This window comes from Geotrypetes seraphini, chromosome 13 (genome assembly GCF_902459505.1).
Source record: "Geotrypetes seraphini chromosome 13, aGeoSer1.1, whole genome shotgun sequence".
Lineage (NCBI taxonomy): Eukaryota > Metazoa > Chordata > Amphibia > Gymnophiona > Dermophiidae > Geotrypetes > Geotrypetes seraphini.
In genome coordinates, this window is record NC_047096.1 from 60,470,087 (window position 1) to 60,491,901 (window position 21,815).

Below are 21,815 nucleotides of genomic sequence, written 5' to 3' on the forward strand. Positions count from 1 at the left end.
GACCACGGGAGTCAGCCCAGCTAACTCCGATAATATGAATATTGGGCCCATGATCTCAAGTGGCTTTGATTGATCTGAGTACTTGGGACCTGAGTTGGCCACTGTTGGAAACAGGATCCTGGGCTTGATGGACCTTCGGTCTGTCCCAAGCAATTCTTATGTTCTTATGAGTTAGAAAGAGATTTGTGGGTCAGTGATGTGTTTGAGTTCTGTGTATTGGGGCGAGTAGGAGGAGAATTGGTGGCACAATAACCTCTAAGATAGTCCTTTTCAAAGCCTGTAACATTTTGAGCATCACTGCTGTCTCCCGAGAGACTCTGGGTTTCAACCCTTTTCTTTCTTCAATGCCACAATTTAGGGTGAAGCTGGTGCTCCTGGTTCCCCTGGTGCCCAAGGTCCTTCTGGTCTGCAGGGAATGCCCGGTGAACGTGGTTCTGCTGGCCTGCCTGGTGCAAAGGGTGACAGAGTAAGTATCCCACAAACAAGCCTAGGCCTTAGAAAAAAATGTAGTGTCAAGCTTTCATGGTCTTCTCTTTAGTCAATGGTCCTCAGCCTCTGACTCTCTGTACAAGACTAATTCTAGCCAAATCATCCATTCTTTTATCTTGCCTTTTTCCTGCTCTTCTCTCTCTTCTTTCTCATCTCCAATATTTTTGTCTACAACTCCTCTAGCATGCACATAACCAAATAAACGCATGAACCTTTTGGGAACCATTAACCACTATGTCTGTTGTCCTCCTTCAGGGTGATCATGGCGCAAAGGGTGGTGATGGTGCTCCTGGCAAAGATGGTGTAAGAGGTCTGACTGGTCCAATCGGTCCACCTGGCCCTGGTGGTGCTCCTGGCGACAAGGTAAGGACGGCATCTGGAATCTGCTTCCGGATGAACGGACAGATGGGGGTGGAACGTGCGGGCCATAAATGCAAAGGCAACAGCTTGGGTTCTTCCTCGTGTTCACTGGACCCTTAATTCCGAAAGTTCCCCTGTTTTTAGAAAGCACCTTGCTTAGCTCATAGCCCTGTCTTAGTGTCACCTCCCTTCGCCAGTGTTAAAGCCCACAATTCAACTGGAGGAAGTGGACGTCTGAAAGCTCAGTCATTGTTGTGGAAGAGCCTGACGTCACTCGCTGGTTGATATTCTGTTGCAGACTTGTTCAGTTCAGTAGTGTACCAGATTGTATACCTAGCACACAATGAATACAACCTCTTGGCGTTGTTACATGGGACTAAGAGGAAAACTCATAGATTCCAGTTCCAACACTGCTACCTACTCACTTACCCGTAACTACGCAGCAATAGTAAGAGGTGTGTAGTGGACTAAGCTGAGTAAGAGCTATTTTTCCATTTGGAAAACATTCTGTAGAGGGAAATTGCTCTGGAAAAGACATAATTGTCCTGAGATTCGATGAGTATGAGTAGTGATGCATTTCTTTTCTTTGCTCAGGGTGAAGGTGGTCCCTCTGGTCCTGCTGGTCCAACTGGTGCACGTGGTGCCCCTGTAAGTTATCGTTTCTTCACTTTTCATATCTTTACCTTTTGTGCCTCTTTGTGGGCTGAGCTTTCAACTCCCACTTTGTTGTCTGATATCTTCACTGATCACACTGCTCTCTCGCTTTTTTTTTTTTTCTTCATCCTGTTGTAGGGTGAGCGTGGTGAACATGGTCCTCCTGGCCCTGCTGGATTTGCTGGTCCTCCTGTAAGTATTACATTCTTGTATCAGAAATGTTCAAAAGCACAACTGTGCACACTGTAGCCTTTAGGAGAAGGGACTGGGAGTGGCATGAAGGCCCAGGTTTTTTTGGGGTGGCCTAATAAACTCATAGTAAAGACACAGTAGTTGGTTTAGGTTAGTTTTTATAGCCACCAATTCTGTACATGAGTGCTGATATACGAGGAAGCTTCAAAAAGTTTCCACACTTTTTTAAAAAAAAACTATTAAACCCCTCCCCCCCTTTTATGAAGCTGCGTTAACGTTTTTTATCACCTGCCACAACGGTAAAAGCTCTGATGTTCATAGAATTCCTATGAACGTTGGAACGTTGGCCAGCGATAAAAAACGCTAACGCGGCTTCATAAAAGGGGAGGTTAATATCTGAAGAGCACATTACATCACTTTTCCTCAAAATTACCCTGTTTTGCGATACGTTTTTCCCAGCGTCCTACTAACTTCTTAATGTCATTCTGTGAAGAGTACGTATGACATGCCTGCTTATAGTCTGTGCTACAGACATAGCGCTGGTGTACATGATCAGGCCTAAATCACAAAAGAATGCAGACAATGTGTGCCCTGCCCAAGCTCCGCCCATGTGACCGCCCACCTGCAAACTATGCACCATGCCATTTAGACACTGCTTTGTAGAATATTGGCATTCACAGGCGTATGGGAGCACCAGTATTCTGGTCATTTAGGTATGTTCCTAGTGCCTAAATCTTGGCTCCTTCATTAAAGAATTATCTCTCTCTAATATCTGAATTGGCAATAAATCTCTCAGAGGATTGATGCTATCTTTAGAATTACTAAGAACTGTGGACACATTAGCTTTTGTACTTGATAACACACTTTAGTATGAGGTACCCGGTATCCACTGACCTGGTTGATCTCTTAAGAACATAAGAACATAAGAACTGCCATCTCCGGATCAGACCCATGGTCCATCAAGTCCGGCGATCCGCACACGCGGAGGCCCGGTCAGGTATACACCTGATGTAGTTTTAGTCACCCATATCCCTCTATGCCTCTCATAAGGAGATGTGCATCTAATTTGCCTTTGAATCCCAGCACAGTGGATTCCTTGATAACCTCCTTTGGGAGAGCATTCCAGGCGTCTACCACTCGCTGCGTAAAACAGAACTTCCTGACATTTGTCCTGGACTTGTCCCCCCTTAGCTTCAAACCATGTCCTCTTGTCCGTGTCGTGTTGGACAATGTAAATAATTTATTTTCCTGCTCTATTTTATCGATGCCTTTCAGCATTTTGAACGTCTCGATCATGTCCCCTCGCAGCCTTCTCTTCTCAAGGGAGAACAGTCCTAGTTTCTTAAGGACCAGTTCTCCTGCCCTGCCAGAGATTGGGTTGCAGTTGCTGAGAACCTGTGAAAAGATCATTGTCCTGCCTAATATTAACAATAGAATCTTAGATCAAATGATCTAACCAAAGCTCGATCGAGCTTTGTGACAAAAGATGTTTTTCAGTCATTTATATATCTATTTATTCTTTTTGCTATATTTGCACACCATAGAGCCACTGTAGGCTCCATGGGAGGTTTTGATGTGATGAGGTTCTCTGCCTGAACACCTTAGCCACAGCTGTGGTGGTGGTAAGGCTTTGTCTGAGGCCAGTGGGGCCTTTCCTGACTCATGTTTTAGCTTTTTCTACCTCTTACACGATCACTGGGAATGCATTTATTATAAATTACTAATGGTGATTTCACTGTTCTGAGTTATTGATACTTCTTATTTTATTAGACTTCCTGAAATCATTCAATGCAATTAGCCATCAGTTATTGTTAGGACTGACTGATTTGAAGCTTGGAGGACTTGTGCTAGCTTGGGGGGTCTTTCTTTCTAACAGAAAGATCATAAACAGTCCATTGGAATGGTCAACATTTGGATATCACCTTTCTCACCTGTTGACTTCCTTAGGGATAATTCTATCTCCACTATGTTTTAATCTACAGGGCGGGTCAAAAGTAGGTATACAGTATTTATTCATTATTTCTTTTTATTGTACAGGTTTGAATAGGTATAATACACTACTGAATGATAATCAAGTAAAAGATTTGCGGGATATAAATATTTTAAATAAATAAAAGCAAAACAATGTAACTGATACAAAAACTTCACACAAATATTATTTGTGACACCTGTACAATAAAAAGAAATAATGAACAAATACCGTATACCTACTTTTGACCCACCCTGTATACTAAAGTCTCCTGGTTTCTGTAAAAGAAACATTTGAGATGTCTTGTCATTTTTATACTGATGTCTTCCAGTTGTGGCTAGAAGTTGGGGAAGACCAAATGGCTGCAGGAACATCTTGGCACATGTGTTTGCATGAACTTTCACAGTGATTAACAAGGCATCAAGAGGGTTTTGGTATCACCCCCCTGCCCGCATCTATCGCTGGCTTTCCCGTGACTGAAAAGTTGTTTGTGAAGAGCTTGACTAGATAAAGACTTGGCTTTCAATGACCAGATTACCTCCGTAATTCGTATTTCATTTTCTAGTTTAGAGGTACTTTGTTGTCCTCGTTCGTTACTGGAAGTTAAGAATGTAGACATCTTGCTCCACGCCTTTGTCACTGCAAGGCTAGTTTATGTAATGCCATTTATTGTGACCTTTCAAAATGGCAATTAAAATGACTATGGTTAGTCCAGAATAAGGCCACTCAACTTTTGTTGATAAAAAAACACACAGGCTTATATTACCCCCCCCCCCCTTCAACCCCTTTTGGCAGAGCTACATTGGTTGCCTATTGAATAATGAATGTATTTTAAGTTGCTTTGTCTAGTTTTTTGGGCCTTTCATTTGGATGTTCTCAAATATTTGAAAGATCTATTAATGACCTATGAGTGGTCAAGGAGACTGTGCAACCTGCTTGCATATGTTTAAGGTGATGGGTTCAGAATTATGGAATTCCACTCCATTGGAATTGTGGGTTATAAAGTATTAGTTAACATTTAGAAAGAATTTGAAAACTTGGTTAATATAGCAATGTTTTTGATCTATGAGAATTTGTAGTGTCTTATATTAACTGAGATGTGATGTGTATGCTATAGGAAATAGTAGGCCTGCTATGATCTTTTGAATATAATGCTTACTTATGTTATTCTGGAGCAGGATTTGTACTTTAGCATGGAACTACTCTTGGGTGTGATGGGGGGGGGGGAATGAATTAATGTGGTTTAATTGGAATTGGTGTTGTTCCGTAAAATGCCTCGAGCTGATTTAAGCAGAAGCAGAATTAGGCTGGTCCGAGTGAATTAGGACAATATGGTTTGGATTCTATTTTGTCTTCACCCCCCCATAAAGATTCCCCTACTCATCTCCCTGATTCTTCTTGTAGGGTGCTGATGGTCAACCTGGTGCCAAAGGTGAAGCTGGAGATCATGGTGCTAAAGGTGATGCTGGACTCCCTGGTCCTTCTGGCCCAACTGGAGCCCCTGGCCCTGCTGTGAGTAGCTTATTTATTTTAAAAAATCTATCAACTGCCTATTTCTAGGTGGCATTATAAAAGTAGGCATACACAGAATAAAATAAACAGGACCTATACAGACATCTTAAGTTACAAATGCATAATTACATCTTAGGAAACCTTAATTAAATGGATCTTCACAGTACCATTCATCCTAAAACCAGCATTAAACAACACATATTTTATTGAAAAGCTTCTAAAAATAGTGTTGTTTTAAGAATTTTCTTATTGTATTAATAATTGGGGGAAGGATGGGAGAAAATGATTGTTTTATGTGTTACTTGTGTAGTTAATAGTGCGTTTTATGCAGTATTTTATGTTCAATTAATTGTATTGCACTGTCGAGGTTTGAAAATCAGTAAAGATTAAAAAAAAAAAAGAATTTTCTTAAACTTCTGAATGTCAGATAACGCCCTTAGCAGTCCAGTTAATTTGTTCCACAGTGTTACTCCCATGATATAGATGTTTTCATAATGCATTTTTGAGAAGTCAGTCAGAGCCAATCGTATCGCACCTTCAGATCGCAGAGCTCTAAGTGGTCGATAGATCGCCATAGTTTGAGATAGATACCAAGGGATCCCCTGGGAAATGACCTTGAACACCAGAGTTAAAGTTTTGAAAATGATAACCAGTGCATTTTGGACCATTTGTAGAGCTTTGCACTGTACTGCAGGAATCCCTAAATAAAGGGCATTACAATAGGCCAGCTCTGATAAGCCTATCGTCTGAACTACGATCTGAAAATCAAATGTCGACATCATTGATAGTTCGTGTGCTCTCTTGTTCTTCCTGTGTGCATTGTATTCAGTATACCTTGGAGTTAAAATGTGATCTCACATTTCTTGTATCTTTGATCTTTTTAAACCTTTTTAGGGAGCTATTGGTGCTCCTGGTTCCAAAGGTGAACGTGGTGGTGCTGGACCCCCTGTGAGTATAAACTCTTGAAACTCTGGACAAACTGATATCGAAATATGAGACTAGATGAGCGAGAAGGAGTATCGTTCCCCTACTTTCCCAGTATAGCTGCAGAATGTTGCAAGAAAACAAGTAGTCAATGGCAGGGGAGATAACCAATTGATTCGCTTTCTTGGATTCAAAGGAAATGAAGACTTCATAAAGATGGTTCGCGGTCAAACAGGAAGCAGGCTGAAAAGATCTAAGGGGGAATTTTGAAATCCCAGAGGGAGATTGCAGGGCCACAGGTGCAAGCCTTCAAGAACATTTTCAAAGGGAAACTTTCTGTAGAGTTTCCCTTTTGAAAAGGCATGCTTAAAATAACACAAAGGGATTTTGAACCAAAATCGTTGTGTGTCGCCTTTTGGCTTTGCCCTCTTTCTGCTTCCATCCTTGGAGATCGATATTTGGACCCACAAAAGGGGAGGGTGCCCGTCAGCCCTCGATTTTATCCAGCTAACTGCTTAAATTAATCAAGTAAAATCTTTTGAAATCTACCTCCTAAGCAGACATTTTTCAGACTTCATGTTTGTTAGGCCTAAGCCTCTGTTCCCACCAGAATTCATAGCCATGGGATTCTGTAATTGGGAAAATCTGACTGGGATATGAAGTAGGGCTTAAAAGGTTGGGATTTGATAGCCTGTTTAATTTAGGAATTCCTCAGAGTCGTAGGCCGAAAAGTGCTTCTTTTGGAAATCTTTAACAATCAGAGTTGTGAATATGAGCTGTTTTGAATTGATAACTGATGTCAAGAAGTCTATGTAGCCGTGCAAGCCCTATGCTTTTTTTATAGATGTACATTATACAGTATTTAATAAAACTAGTCAGTCAGCTAGAATACCAGGTCTATCAGGCTGCCTAACTTGTGCAGCCAGGATGTCTATGTTTAACCAGTTGTCAAAGGGGAAGTGTGTCTGAAATGACCCCATGCAAACAATTAACCTACTAGTTAGGGCGCTCCGATTTCCTGGCTTTTGTTGTATGCATGCCTGCATAATTTGTACAGTATTTGTACATAAACCATCTCAAGGAATAGCTCAGTTCAGCTCAAGCAATCTTATGTGTGTTCAAATAGCATATTCATACCTGGGCCTGGGCAATTTTAAAAGGAGCTGTTTGTTTACAGATATGGCTTTTTAAATTAGCCCCAGTGTACGCACCCAAACCACTAATTGTATCTTTAACTGTGGGACCCCCAGCAACGCTGTTCAGGGACAGCTTCACTTGTTTGCTTCTAGAAGCTAAGCAAGGTCAGGTCTGACTAGTGTGGCCTGCAGAAGGCAGTGATAGACCTCCTCAGTAGTCTGCCAGAAAAATGGCACTGGGGCCATAATCTAGCCCAAGATCCCCCTCCCCCCCAATGGATCAGATGAGAAATGAGATGCACCATGGGGAGGGTACAGTCCCAAGCTAGCCGCTAGAAACCGACAAGCCCGACTTGGTTGTTAGGAACAGAAAAACAGGGAAGTGGAGATTGGGAACAGGGACGGGGTTAATATCCAGTCACAGCTTATCTTTCCAGAGAGAAAAGACAGACTGAGAAAAGGCTACTGCCGTGAGCGCACTGAAAAATTTTCAGAGGCGAGAGGAATATCCACAAGTAGTTATTAAAATCCAGGGAAGAGGACAAATGTATTCCTTGAGGGCACCCATGATTGGCATTCACTAGATTTTGAGAAGCCGCAGGTGGGGGGTGGGGTGGGGGCCCAGCTAATGTGGGCTGAAGACACTGTCCACATATGTATAGCCCACACAAACTCACAACAGAATCAGGAGTTGTTTAGACCCTAGGTTGCGCCTAGCCAGAGTCTGCACATATCACAGTGCATTTCTACACCCCCTTCTTGATCAGGGTCACATACCATCCTGCAGGCCTCCACTTTCCAGTAAGATCATTGCAGAAGGAATGGTTATTGCTTTTGATGTTACCAGCAAATCAAGTCCATTTTCTTTCTTTCTTTTTTTTTTAATTCAGGGCGCTACTGGCTTCCCCGGTGCTGTTGGAAGAGTCGGCCCCCCAGGTCCTTCTGTAAGTACTTCAGGGTTTTTTTTGGGGGGGGGGATTTGGAGGTGGGGGGTTGTGCATACCAGTTGGGAGCAGGGAGGGAGTAGTAAAAGACAGGCCAAACCTGCAGGATTCTGAACCCAGGGAAAAGGGGAAAGGAAGGGATGTATCCACCGGGAAGTATCCAATCAAGGTCTTTGATCTTCTGTTAGGTTAATCTGCTAACCCAGCCTGAGATTTAGTGGTTTAGAACTGGCAGGCTTTGGATAGGTAAATAGCTTGAGAGACCCTTCAGGTACAATGTGACTGGGTTTTTGTTAACACCTCTCTATAAATACTAGATACATACTTTGAGTAGTATCAGTTAGCCCTCAGCCCTTCCCCCTCAGAATGAGGGCCTTTGTAGGAGTGTCTTATCATGATCAATGTGCTCATATTTTCTGGGCTGTCGGGTCTGACTTGTTTGTTTCTCTCTTTCCAAGGGTAATGCTGGTCCCCCAGGTCCATCTGGCCCCGGTGGAAAGGAAGGTCAAAAGGGAGCTCGTGGTGAGACTGGTCCTGCTGGTCGACCTGGTGAGCCTGGAGCTATTGGTGCACCTGGACCATCTGGCGAGAAAGGTTCTCCTGGTTCCGATGGCCCTGCTGTAAGTGTCTGCCAGTTTCTCCTGAATGCCATCACTCTCTTAACAGGAACTCAGTGGGCTGTTTAGAGTTATGTACTGGAGGGGGGGGGAAGAGGAGAGCACAGTGCCAGCCAAGTCATGAGAAGGATCTGTTCAGGGATTCACCTGTACAGATGAGTTTAGACCATTGGCCTAGAAGATGGATTTGTGCCCTCCTCCTTCCTCCCCATCTGTGCAGCTTAAAACAGAAAAACCCTTCTTGATATAAATCAAGAAGTCGCAAGCCAAACTCCTATTTCTTAATAACTGAAGAGGAGTACAGAGAGATAGCCATCATGCAGGACAGCATGGTAGAGCAACAGAAGACTTTGCCACAAGTCTAGAATAAAGTCCTAAGAAGAAAGGCAGAGAATATTGTACCCTATGTCACAGTGCTGCTGGAAGCTTGAAGAAGCAGCATTATTTGGATGGGGGTGTAGTGAATGGATACTGTTGTTACCATGCACCAGAACCAAAGCAGACACCCTGCTTCTAAGAACCTCGTTTCTGACTTACATTTCTCATTTCCAGGGTGCTTCTGGAATCCCAGGTCCTCAGGGTATTGCTGGACAGCGTGGTGTTGTTGGTCTGCCCGGACAGAGAGGTGAAAGAGGTTTCTCTGGTCTCCCAGGCCCAACTGTGAGTAGCACCTGGAATTCTTATCTTTGAGGATTAACATGACTTACTTCATATAATACCTGAATGGGTTAAATGTTCATGGTGCAACCATTCATAGAAATATATGGTTGTACTGTAAGACATCTGCATAAATTACTAATAAAGCAAGGGAGAAAGAAGCTAAAAAGAAGACCAGAGTGAAATGGGGATACTCCATTAGGCCCCTGTGACCAGTGTTAGGAAGTTGGGAGGAGAGATTGTGCACAGCAGGAATTAAGATACTGAGACCTGAATTAGGTGGGTTTCAGAGGGAAAAGTGACCTCTGTCTGTCTTGAGCTCTTCTTTAGAATGACATGCCTTTTTTACTTGTATAGGGTGAACCTGGAAAACAAGGTCCTGGTGGTCCCAATGGAGAGCGTGGTCCCCCTGGTCCTCTTGGCCCACCTGGCCTGGCTGGTCCTCCTGGCGAAGCTGGACGTGAGGTCAGTAGCCCATTTCATGCAATCCTATCAACAAATGCTAAAAATTGAAGACTCTGCTAAACTCAGATGCTCATCAGATTGGCTTCTGCCAACTCAAGAAACTAGATTCACTCTACAGAAACTTTAATAGTTAAGCAATCTTGTGAAAGAGACCCATTTGCAATTTTTACTTATTGAACCCCATCCATGTGTCTTTCTGCCTCTAGGGTTCTCCTGGTGCTGAAGGTGCTCCTGGCCGAGATGGTTCTGCTGGATCTAAGGTGAGCTTCAGCTGAAATACATCAGTAGTTTATGATCACACTTTCAACTCGGCAACTGTGAGGATCTCCACAATTCTTTCTGAAACGTCTTGTATTTGTTATAAATAGGGTGATCGTGGTGAGAATGGCCCAGCCGGTGCTCCTGGCGCTCCTGGTGCTCCTGGCGCTCCTGGCCCAGTCGGTCCTTCTGGCAAGAATGGAGATCGTGGTGAGACTGTAAGTGAATTTCTCTTAAAACCCAAGAAATTCCTGAAACCAAAGTGCAAGCATTACCTTTTTCACAATCTTTGTTGGAAAGAGTGAAGGCAGAATGTAAGAATAATCTTGATACATCTCAGTTAAGTAACCCATCAAGTAATTTAATGAAGGATAAATTCAAAGGCTGATGATCTTCTAATACCCATATTTCCTCATACACCTGGAAATTGCCAAGGAGGACTCTTTGGGGGTGAAGGAAGAGGGCTTGGTAGTCTGCAGTGAGATAAAAAATATTTTTGGACTACTTTGTTTCAATTAATGACGAAACCAAGATACTTACTAACAATAGTCATTCAAAGGTGCAAATATACAATTGTTGTGTCTCTCTCTTTTTTTTCTAGGGTCCTTCTGGTCCTGCTGGCCCCGCTGGTCCTGCTGGTGCTCGTGGTCCTGGTGTAAGTTCCTTGCTCGGGTGTTTGCTGTTTCAAGTGAAAGCATAAATTAATTTTAAAATGTTGTTTGGAGAATTTTTGGGTCAGGTATTAAGGACATACACTTTTCTTCTTTTCTTCAGGGTGCCCAAGGTGCTCGTGGTGACAAGGGTGAATCAGGTGAACAGGGTGAAAGAGGCATGAAGGGTCACAGAGGCTTCAACGGTCCTCAAGGTCCTCCTGGTCCTCCTGTAAGTAGAAGCATGAGGCTTTGTCCAGGGTTACATAGAAAATAAAAGCACCTTAAACCAAGGTTTAAAAATCAGATTTAGAGCGTACTGTGCTGTGTAAAGTAACAAGCCTTGGGCCTATGTTTCATGTGAGGTGGGTTTGTGATACTACAGATGTTGACCCTTCAATACAGTAGCCCATTCAGTAGCTCGGAGAGCTGGTCTTAGGTAATACTTCTGGAGGAAGCAAGGATGGTCCTAGTGTCCTGTATTCTTAGGCCCAATGAGAAAGACAAGCGTCACACCTACTGTAGTTTCTTCAGCGGTGACGACCTTAGTGGTTTTTTAAAATGAACTTGTGAGTCAGTACCTTCCACAATCTTCATTAACATCTGGGGACCTCTTTTCAACTATTCTTAAGAAGCCACAGATTAGGTGGAAACCAAATTAATCCAGGCCTCCCTCATGGGTGACTCTTAGTTAAACACTACAGACTTTTGCTGAAACACTTGGAACCCCACACCTGTTTGGTTTTATTGATCTCTCTATACTCCTCTCACTGACCTGTTGCTTATTGTTGTAGGGATCTTCTGGTGAACAAGGTCCTTCTGGAGCTTCTGGTCCTGCTGGTCCAAGAGTAAGTACAATATATTCAACAGTTCTGTCTTCAATTTCCAGCCATATTCATAAACAGAATGTGTTTGTAGACAGAATAATAGAGAATATTTTTTCAAAGTATGTCTATATGTATTTTACAAACTAAATATCATTTAGAAATTATTTGGTCTTCTTTCTTTGAAGCACGAATGACTTTTTATTCCTGCCCAGATTCTATACTGATTACACACCCTGTGGTCTTTCCTAGGGTCCCCCTGGCTCTTCTGGTATCTCTGGCAAAGATGGTGTCAATGGTCTGCCTGGTCCTATTGGTCCACCTGGCCCACGTGGTCGTAATGGAGATTCTGGTCCAGCTGTGAGTAAAACAACATATTTTTCTTCTTGGTGCTCTCACTAATTATATTTTGTAAAGACAATGAATGACCTTTCATTCGCATCTGTCTGCTTTCCTCCAATAGGGTCCCCCTGGTCCTCCTGGTCTGCCTGGACCTCCTGGCCCATCCAGCGGTGGCTTCGACTTCCAGTTCCTCCCTCAGCCTCCTCAAGAGAAATCCCACGATGGTGGCCGTTACTACAGAGCCGATGACGCTAATGTCATGCGCGACCGTGATCTGGAAGTTGACACTACCCTGAAGAGCCTGAACATGCAGATTGAGAGCATCCGCAGTCCCGAGGGTACCAGGAAGAACCCTGCCCGCAGCTGCCGTGACCTGAAGATGTGCCACTCTGACTGGAAGAGCGGTAAGCCCATCATTCCTTGCCTATGCTTCTCCTGTTGCACTGGGGTGCGCTGGTTCTAAATGAACGTGCAACGGACACTAGTGTTCACGATGTAGTGAGTAATCACTAAGGTGATTTTTGTACTATAGAGCATTTAGTAAAAAGTCTCAAACCATTCCATTAACCTTTCTACTATATAACATAGGCGATCAATAGGAGGTTCTGCCCTAGACTACAAGCTAATAGCTTTCCTTTTCAGCCTCTGCAAATCGGGTTACCTGCTTCCCAAAACTTATCCTGGATCTCTCTCCTTGGCCTTCCCTCTTTTCAGGCAACTACTGGATTGATCCTAACCAGGGCTGCAATCTGGATGCCATTAACGTTTATTGTAACATGGAAACTGGTGAGACCTGTGTCTACCCAACCCAAGCTAACATTGCACAAAAGAACTGGTACATCAGCAAGAACCCCAGGGAAAACAAATACGTTTGGTTTGGTGAGGCAATGAATGATGGATTCCAGGTAAGTGGGAGAACGAGGTTCTTGGCATGCGCACATGTTGTGGACACAATTTATCCACACGAGGGAAGAGGATTTGTTAACTGAACCATGTGGTTTGTCTCTGGTCTTCTGGCAGTTTGAATATGGTGGTAAGGGATCCAACCCAGCCGATGTTGCCATCCAACTGACCTTCCTGCGTCTCATGTCCACTGAAGCTTCCCAGAACATCACCTATCACTGCAAGAATAGCATTGCCTACATGGACCAGGAGACTGGAAACCTGAAGAAGGCCGTACTCCTGCAAGGTTCCAACGAGATTGAGATCAGAGCAGAAGGCAACAGCCGCTTCACCTATACCGTCACGGAAGATGGCTGCACGGTAAATCTCTTTCCTTGCTAACTACTACCCATAATCCCCTATTTCGGCCTGGTTACACAAAAGCAAAGCATGTGCCACTTAGTAGTTCCTGGGACATACCGAGTGAGAACAGACACTCCTGGGATATGGCTTTTGTAATTAGCTGGCAATTTCTCACTATTTCCCTCCTTAATGGAAAAAGCAATATGAAGCTCACTAGAAGTCAAATATATTTCCTTCTTTTAAAGCTATGCTTAACCTGCTGAGCAATATTTTAAGAGAGCAATGTCATTGAAACTTCTAAATGTGAATGTGTCAGTCTCAGAATGAGGGTGAGATGGAAACCATAAGGGACTTCACAAGTCTAGGGCATTTGGAGCCTTAAGATGATTTGAGGTTCTCATTACCTTCCAAAAATGTATCTTTTTAGCCTTAACTGGCGCACGTCATAGCTTAGCAGATATGTCTGGAGTTTTAGTAACTGTTCTAACCCTTCTAACTGCTTTTTTTCATTCCTTCCAACCTCTCCATCTGCAGCAACATACTGGTACATGGGGCAAGACTGTTATCGAATACAAAACAGCGAAAAACCAACGCCTTCCCATTATCGATATCGCACCCATGGATGTTGGCGCACCCGACCAGGAATTTGGCTTCGACATTGGCCCAGTCTGCTTCTCATAAACCCCACCTCCAAACAAAAGAGAGAGTTTCACATGGACTTGAATTTGTCTTTCTATCCATCATCTCTAAAACTATTTTTGTTTCCGTTAAAGTATTAAAAAGCCCCTTTAAAAAAAACAGCCCCACTTAAAAAGAGGAAGTCCAGCAATGGGGTCCACTTGCTTGACCTTTCACCCCTTAAAGACAGATTTGGGGGGGTTCTCGGAACCAAGCTCTCCCCAAAAACGTACAAAGGAACACTTTGAAAATTTATTGTTCCTGTGGGGACCAAGACATTGATGCTTTGCTTGTCAAAAGTGTTGAAAACTACCCCATCAAAAACCAAATCCTGGAGTTGGAAAAATAATTAACTTATAAGTCACACAGTGCTGGGGTTGTGCCTTGGTTGTTCTTTTTAAATATCACTGAGAAGAAGACGTGACATGCCAAAGTCGTTGTAAATGTACCTTTTTTTCAACATTTTTTTGTTCAGGTGGCAAAAATAAATATGAAAAACGAAACTTGTGTTGGTATTTGTTGTCCTCGTGTTATAACAGCAACAGCAAAAATAACCCAGATGTCTTTTTTGGGAGAGGGGGGATTTTTTTTCCCCCCAATCTGGTGGGTCGGCAAAGGAGTTTTCTCTGTAACGCCGAGCAGTAGAAACAGAAAGAAAAGGGCAATGTGGTTCTAAAGGTCAACACTCAGACCACGGGACAAAAAAGTAAAAGACGAATGAGGAAATCAGAGCCAGGGCTTTTTGGGGTTTTTAAATCTGTGTTACGTCTTTGGAAAGCTACCTCACTCATCCCGCTTCCAAAATCAAAGCTGAGGGTCAATGCATTATTTCCCTTTTTTTTTCTAACCCCAGGTTTTGAGTTTCACACTTTGATGAAAGGTGCTAAGTGACTTTATCTTCTGAAGTGAAGAAGCTTTGATGTCTAGTTCAGGTCCTGTAGAGAGAAGGCCTTGGCCTATATTCACTGATTTACCAGTGAAGCTGCAGGGCTTATTGGTGCTATATTTCATAGGGACATGCTCTTTGCCCAGGGACACAAGGGAAGTTTTAAAAGGTGCTATTTCTACACATTTTTTTAAATAAAAAAGCAATTTTGAAAAAAACCCACAAAGTGTGTACCTCTGTCTTTTCAAAGTGAAGCAGGTGGATCCTCCTGTCCCCTCTTTCCCCTTTCTTATCTCCACATCTCTCCTTCCCTCCCTCCCTCTTTTTCTCAGACCTCCTTTGATGCTCCTTCCTTCCCATTCAACTTCTTTTCCTTTCTCAGTCATGCTCTCTGGGAGTTTCTAACCTAGAGGCTGATGCTCCTCTGGGGTAGGGAGGGGTAATAGTGACCAAGGATCTGTACCTATTTTGTATATGTATAATAATTTGAGATGTTTTTAATTATTTTGACTGCTGAAATAAAGCATGTGAAATGATCCAAACCAATGCCTGGTCCTCTGGAGTCTTCTCTGGTGTGGCAGTGTTCACGCATGTAATAGCAATGTCCTTCATTGTCTTTGGTTGAGCAAAGGTTGGGGTTTGGGGGTCAAGGAGCAGGGGCCAGGACAGAAAAGATGGCTCACTTCACCTTGAATTTTGTAATGCAGAGACCTGGTAGTCTTATTGGTCCTAAAGAAAAATGCAGCTCGATGTACATTGTTTGGCCAACATAACCATTATGTTGTCCATTAAGAGGGGTCGCTGAAACATCAGCCCAACCAAGACCAGATTGATGTGGAGCCTTGAAGCTTACAAGTTATTCCGCACTTCTCTTGACACTTTTCATTTCAATGAGGCAAAAGATCTAGTAAATGGGCACAAGTGTAGTGAAACCAAGCCATTGTGACATCACCGATGAGGCTGGATCTTAGGCATTGGTGGAGTGAGGCATTATGACATCACAATACGAGGGGCCGCTGAAATTTCTCAGCCCAGCCAAGAAGAGATTGTCAAGAAAAGTGTGAAATAACTTGTAAGTTTCATGGCTCCACATCATCCTCTTCTTGGTTGGCCTGAGAACTTTTCCAGTGCCCCCTCACAGTTCTGAAGATAAAAGAGGTCTTTTCTTGTCATCTCAAGACAGAGACCTGTTTAAAATTGAAAGCTTATGCCTTGCACCATCACTGGATAATATTTATGTTGGTCCAATACAAGGAAAAGAGAGGCCTAGTGGTTAAAGCTGCTGCCTTAGCACTTTGAGGTTGTGAGCTTCATCCCAGCCTGCGACTCTGGACAAGTAACTTGCCCCTCCCAATAAACAAATAAGGTACCAAAGTCTACTTAGAATCCCATTTCTTCTCTTCCCAGTCAACATGACAGAATTGGTGAAAAGCTGTATCTCTTTTCCAAGAAAGCAAGATAGGGAGGCACCTGAAAATGCCACAAAATACCACAGGGGAGATCAGTGAAAGTTTAGGGTGCAGACAGATTAAATATTTGTGTTCCTTGATGCAGGGAATGTGGGGATGTCTTAAGTATCCTCCTTCTTTCTATCACTTTCAACCCCTACCCCAGCAATGCTCAAGGGGCTTCCCTTAACCTGAGTTTGGAAATTTTGACTGTCCAAAATTCTTTGAAAAATAAGAGGAGTAAAAAGTTTTAGACTTAGAGCTATAATAATCATGACAGCTTTGAAATCACTGGCTTTTTTGTCCCTTCCAAAAAAAACCTACAAGTGTAAGCAAACCCCTGGAAACAAGGGGTGGGGGAAAATTGCACTGACACCCTCTGTGTCACAGTCAGGAAGTCACTGCTTCCCACTTCCTTGGTTTTTGTTTAAAGCAGAATTATTACTCTGTGTACATTTTGTAGAAAAATCACATTTTTTCCTCTCAGGTGAAGAATTTCTGGGCCTTTCTGGAAATGGTACAAATGTATTTCTGTTCTTGATCTAAATTGAAAAGGGCCAGCCTAAGTCTTCTCCAGACAAAACAGGATGGGTAGAAACATGGGATCCAGCTCTGTGGGTGCTGTGGGTACTTCTGCAACCCCACCACAGAGCAAACTCTGACTGTGTCCAGAAAAGGGACCATTCCTATCAGGTCTAGCACCCCCAATCATTTTGAAATCATTTGCACAAATACAGGATGTCTGGAGCTATACTCAGAGAGAGCCCCCAGGAAAGAGACTTTGGAGTACTTGTAGACAAGTCAATGAAACCGTCCGCGCAATGTGCAGTGGCGGCAAAAAGGGCAAACAGAATGCTAGGAATGATTAAGAAGGGGATCACGACCAGATCTGAAAAGGTTATCATGCCTTTATACCGGGCCATGGTACGCCCCCCCCCCCACCTGGAATACTGCGTCCAACACTGGTCACCGTACATGAAAACCAATATGGTACTACTCAACTCAAAAGGGTCCAGAGAAGAGCGACAAAAATGGTTAAGGAACTGGGGGAGTTGCCTTACAACGAGAGGCTGGAGAAACTGGTCCTTTTCTCCCTTGAGAAGATTGAGAGGGGACATGACCGAAACATTCAAGATATTGACTTAGTAGAGAAAGAGAGATTGTTCACCCTCTCCAAGGTGAAGAGAGCAAGAGGGCACTCGCTAAAGTTAAAAGGGAAGAGATTCCATACAAACGTAAATCTGAAACACTCTTCCGAATGATGCTATAGGGGAAAGCACCCTTCAGGGATTCAAGAAAGGGTTGGATAAGTTCCTACTAGAACAGAACATACGCAAGTAAGGCTAGACTCAAATAGGGCCGCCGTGTGAGCGGACTACTGGGCAAGATGGACCACTGGTCTGACCAAGCAGCAGCAATTCTTATGTTCTTAAAAGTTGGTTCCTATGAGCACAAATACCAGCAGAGTTTAGACATCCCAAATCTCTGCAGTAGCAGATCTACAGAGGGAAGAGGAGTCATTCTCTCCAATAACTCAAACCTCGGTACCAAGTTGTTATTTAAGAAAAAAAACACATTTATTCAGCTATGCAGGTATATTTTTCTTCTCATAATGTTGTTTTCCTCCGACTGATAAACTCCACCTGAAGAACAGGTCACAAGGGAGAGACTTGGAGAAACAGACTCCCGGCAAACACAGCAACCTCCTGAATTAACATGGTGAGACATGCAAAAGGCACCCAGGCAAGAGAGGAAATGGACATCTAGTTTAAGCTGTAGAATAAAGAGGGTCATAGGCGAGGCCTTTCCACTGGACTCAGCTAATACATTTGTGATGATCTCTTGAGAACTGTGCCTCCCCTCCCCCCATCAGGACATTGAAAATAGGTCCATGTGGACTCTCACAGCAACCATGCCACCTCGGTCATAAATAGACCCGCACAAGGGTGCAGACGCATGCAGTGTCACCCATTCACACTGCCCTACAGCCATGGGGGGTCAAGAGCAGAAGTTTGTTCTACCCAGTGCCCCACCTCCTCCTTCAGCCTCTACCCAGGCAAGTTCTCTGCTCAGGATCTCACTCCCTCTCCTTTCTTGCTCGTTGTCTACACAACTGACACCTTTGAGGCTTCTAATTCCTTAACACCTTGCTCTCCTGAGGTATGGATCTCATACTCTTTCCCATTCTGTGATCATATGCAATTTGGTTTTCTCTTTCCTCTCCTCTCTGATTCTTCCTCTGTCTGAGCTGCATGTTTCTGTCTCAACCATTCTGTCTGTCTTACTCTTTCTGGTCCATCTCTCTCGGTCCGTGCATCTCAGGGAAGGAACCTCCTGGACTGGTGGATGTCTTTGGCATCCAAATAAGAAATGGGGCGCCCCCTGCTGCCCCAGCAATTGGAATCCTCACTGTTTGGATTCAACAATAGGATGGCAATAGGGCTTTCAATGTCATTACATCAAGCAAATGTATATCCGACTTCGGCTCATCTCGTTGCCTCCTGCATTAAAATGATAAGTAAAAAGAACATATGCTGTCAACTAGTTGTTATTTCTGCATGAATGATAGTAAATAGACGAGCTACATCACATAAGGAGGCAACGAAATGAGCCAAAGTCAGACATATTGGTTTGATGTATTGACATTGGTGACTTTGAAAGCCCTATTGCCACCCTATTGTTGAATCCAAACAGTGAGGATTCCAGTTGCTGTGGCTAAGGAGTTACTCAACTTTACTGGCAGGTAAGCACATTTATCCCTAGCTTGATTCCTGTTCCTCTCTCATCATCAGTCTTTTGTACCAGAAACAGTGGATGAGGGCTCAGAAAGATCCTTATGGTTTATCCAGTCTGTCCAGGGTTGCCAGGGAAATACTACTTTCGCCATGCCTGTTTTTATTGGAGGGGGAGGGTATAGCTGCTGTGTGAGTTACTTTTTCTTTGGTTTAGCACAACGTTCATTTGTTATAATGTTATAATGCCCTTGTATCGCACTATGGGACAGCCGCACCTCGAGTACTGTGTGCAATTCTGGTCACCATATCTTAAAAAGATAGCGGAATTAGAAAAGGTACAGAGAAGGGCAACGAAAATGAGAAAAGGCTAAAGCGGCGAGGTCTCTTCAGCTTGGTGAAGAGACAGCTCAGGGGTGATATAATAGAGGTCTATAAAATACTGAAAGGTGTGGAAAGGGTAGATGTCAATCACTTGTTTACTCTTTCCAAAAATACTAGGACTAGGGGGCATGTGATGAAGTTGCTAAGTAGTCGATTTAAAACCAGAGAAAATATTTCTTCATACAACGTGTAATTAAACTCTGGAATATGTTGTCAGAGAATGTGGTGAAATCAGTTAGCTTAGCAGGGTTTAAAAAAGATTTGGATAAATTCCTAAAAGGGAAATCCATTATTGAGATGGCTTGGGGAAATTCACTGCTTAGGATAAGCAGCAAAAAATCTGTTTTATTACTTGGGATCTAGCTAGGGACCTGAATTGGCTACTGTTGGAAACAGGACACTGAGCTTGATGGACCTTCGGTCTGTCCCAGTATGGCAATTTGTTCTTATGAAGTGATCCATTCTTGGTTTCAACCTTTTGATCTTTGGAGATTCACTATGTTTATCCCACCCCTTTCTGAATTCCAGTACCTCCAGAACTTTTATCCAGAGGACATTCCAGACATCCCTTTCCTAAGGAAAAAAAAGTTTCCTAATGTTGCTTTTGATCCTACCTTCCTGCAGCCTTGTATGACCTTCTCTAGTTTTGAGCTACTTGCATTTGGAATAGGACTGTTCTTTCCATAATACTCCCTCCTGCTGGTCATGCCCTCTCTATGCAGCCTAACATTTCTCTGGTTTTGGCTCTCGCCTTGTCACATTGGCCTAGATCAGGGATAGGCAATTCCGGTCCTCGAGAGCCAGAGCCAGGTCAAGTTTTCAGGATATCCACCATGAATATGTATGAGATGGATTTGCATGCCTGCCTCCTTGAGATGCAAATCTATCTCATGCATATTTATTGTGGATATCCTGAAAACCTGACCAGGCTCTAGCTCTCGAGGACCGGAATTGCCTACCCCTGGCCTAGATACACAAAAGTCAGTTGATATTACTGACTGGATCGCTGTTGGCCGATTCCCCAGCAGCGATCGATGCACAAACAAGTTTGCATGCAAGTTTGTGACTGGTAAAACCCGTTGTTAAATAGCCAAGCAATGTTTGAGCATCGGCCACTTGGCTATTTTGCATGGGGTTTTACTAATTTGCACGGGTCTGATCAGATCGGATCCTAGGACCGTACCAGGTGGATTTTACAGTCTATGACCCAGAAATATCAAAGAAGAGACAAGTTAATCTAATCATGTATTTGTAATGGGAATAATTAATGGGCAGACTGGATGGACCGTTTGGGTCTTTATCTGCCGTCATTTACTATGTTACTTGGCAAAAACCCAAAGAGTAGCAACATTCCGGAGCTGAGATTGTGATGTCACAATGCCTTATTCCACCAATGCCTAAGAGCCAACCTCAGCAGTGATGTCACAATGGCTTGACTGTCCTATACTTGGCTCACATAAGAATAGTCATACTGGGTCAATGGTTCATCTAGTCCAGTATTCTGTCTCCAACTGTGACCAATCTCAATAGTCCTTCTTCACGTTTTGACTTACTTTTTTTTATTGTTGATTGTCTTAGGTTGTTTTTTGGTGTTTTTTTACAATTATAAACCGCTTAGATTTGCCTCTTGGTTTTATATTTGTGGCATATCAAATAAATTGAACTTGAACTTGAAGAAACCCAAATAGTATGAGGGAGTGCCCAAGCAAACAACTTCCTAAATTCTGAGCATTATTTTGCCACTGTAACTGAAGAGTGTTCTCTTATTTCATTAAGTGCCAATTTGCATAAACAAAATTCTACATTTTGACATCGTATCCAGTGGTATAGTAAGGGGGAGGGCAGTCCTCCCCAGGCACTGTCTTGGTGGGAGTGCTGGCACCCATCATCCTCTCTGCCCCCCACCCCCACCCCCATTACTGCATGTGCACGTGAACCATCTCTTCCCCTGTACCTCTTTAATGTTCCTGGAATGAGCAGCAATCCCAACCTGCTGCTCTTCCTCTGATGTCACTTCCTGGACCCGCCTGGGAATCAAGAGTTGCACACAGTGTGTTGTTTTTTTTAAAATCTTTTGTCTTGTATGAGTGTTTTAATAGAGTTCCTTTCCTATGTGTGCTTATTTGATTATAAACTGCGTTGACCCTCTCATTGGAACTTGCAGTAAATCTAGTGTGACCATATGGCTCCAGAAAAAAGGGGACGGATTGAGACATCCGGGTTTTACTTCCATTGAAAGCAATGGAAGTAAGGAGAACAGATTGAGACATCTTGGTTGCTTTCAATGGAAGTAAAACCCGGATGTCTCAATCCGTCCCCTTTTTTTCTGGAGCCATATGGTCACACTAGAAATCGTGTTCATAAACCATAAAGTCAAGATAGTGGTAGAGATGTACTTCTAGCCTGATCTTAGTGCTGCAATGACCTTGACACTGCTGAATTGACCTCC

General features: G+C 43.3%; 1 protein-coding gene across 2 annotated transcripts in view; it reads left to right on the forward strand.

Annotated features, from left to right (window-relative positions):
- Nucleotides 1-14,419, forward strand: part of LOC117347204 (collagen alpha-1(I) chain) — a 40,607-nt gene extending 26,188 nt beyond the window's left edge. For both annotated transcript variants that reach the window (XM_033917797.1, XM_033917799.1), the window contains 20 exons: nucleotides 359-466; nucleotides 745-852; nucleotides 1,444-1,497; nucleotides 1,642-1,695; nucleotides 5,069-5,176; nucleotides 6,071-6,124; nucleotides 8,127-8,180; nucleotides 8,639-8,800; nucleotides 9,350-9,457; nucleotides 9,812-9,919; nucleotides 10,126-10,179; nucleotides 10,288-10,395; nucleotides 10,779-10,832; nucleotides 10,952-11,059; nucleotides 11,622-11,675; nucleotides 11,904-12,011; nucleotides 12,115-12,397; nucleotides 12,708-12,898; nucleotides 13,014-13,256; nucleotides 13,773-14,419. In XM_033917797.1, the coding sequence (XP_033773688.1) occupies nucleotides 359-466; nucleotides 745-852; nucleotides 1,444-1,497; nucleotides 1,642-1,695; nucleotides 5,069-5,176; nucleotides 6,071-6,124; nucleotides 8,127-8,180; nucleotides 8,639-8,800; nucleotides 9,350-9,457; nucleotides 9,812-9,919; nucleotides 10,126-10,179; nucleotides 10,288-10,395; nucleotides 10,779-10,832; nucleotides 10,952-11,059; nucleotides 11,622-11,675; nucleotides 11,904-12,011; nucleotides 12,115-12,397; nucleotides 12,708-12,898; nucleotides 13,014-13,256; nucleotides 13,773-13,919 (2,268 nt within the window). In that variant the 3' untranslated portion in view covers nucleotides 13,920-14,419. The remainder of the gene's footprint in view (nucleotides 1-358; nucleotides 467-744; nucleotides 853-1,443; nucleotides 1,498-1,641; nucleotides 1,696-5,068; nucleotides 5,177-6,070; nucleotides 6,125-8,126; nucleotides 8,181-8,638; nucleotides 8,801-9,349; nucleotides 9,458-9,811; nucleotides 9,920-10,125; nucleotides 10,180-10,287; nucleotides 10,396-10,778; nucleotides 10,833-10,951; nucleotides 11,060-11,621; nucleotides 11,676-11,903; nucleotides 12,012-12,114; nucleotides 12,398-12,707; nucleotides 12,899-13,013; nucleotides 13,257-13,772) is intronic.
- The last annotated feature ends 7,396 nt before the right edge of the window (nucleotides 14,420-21,815 follow it).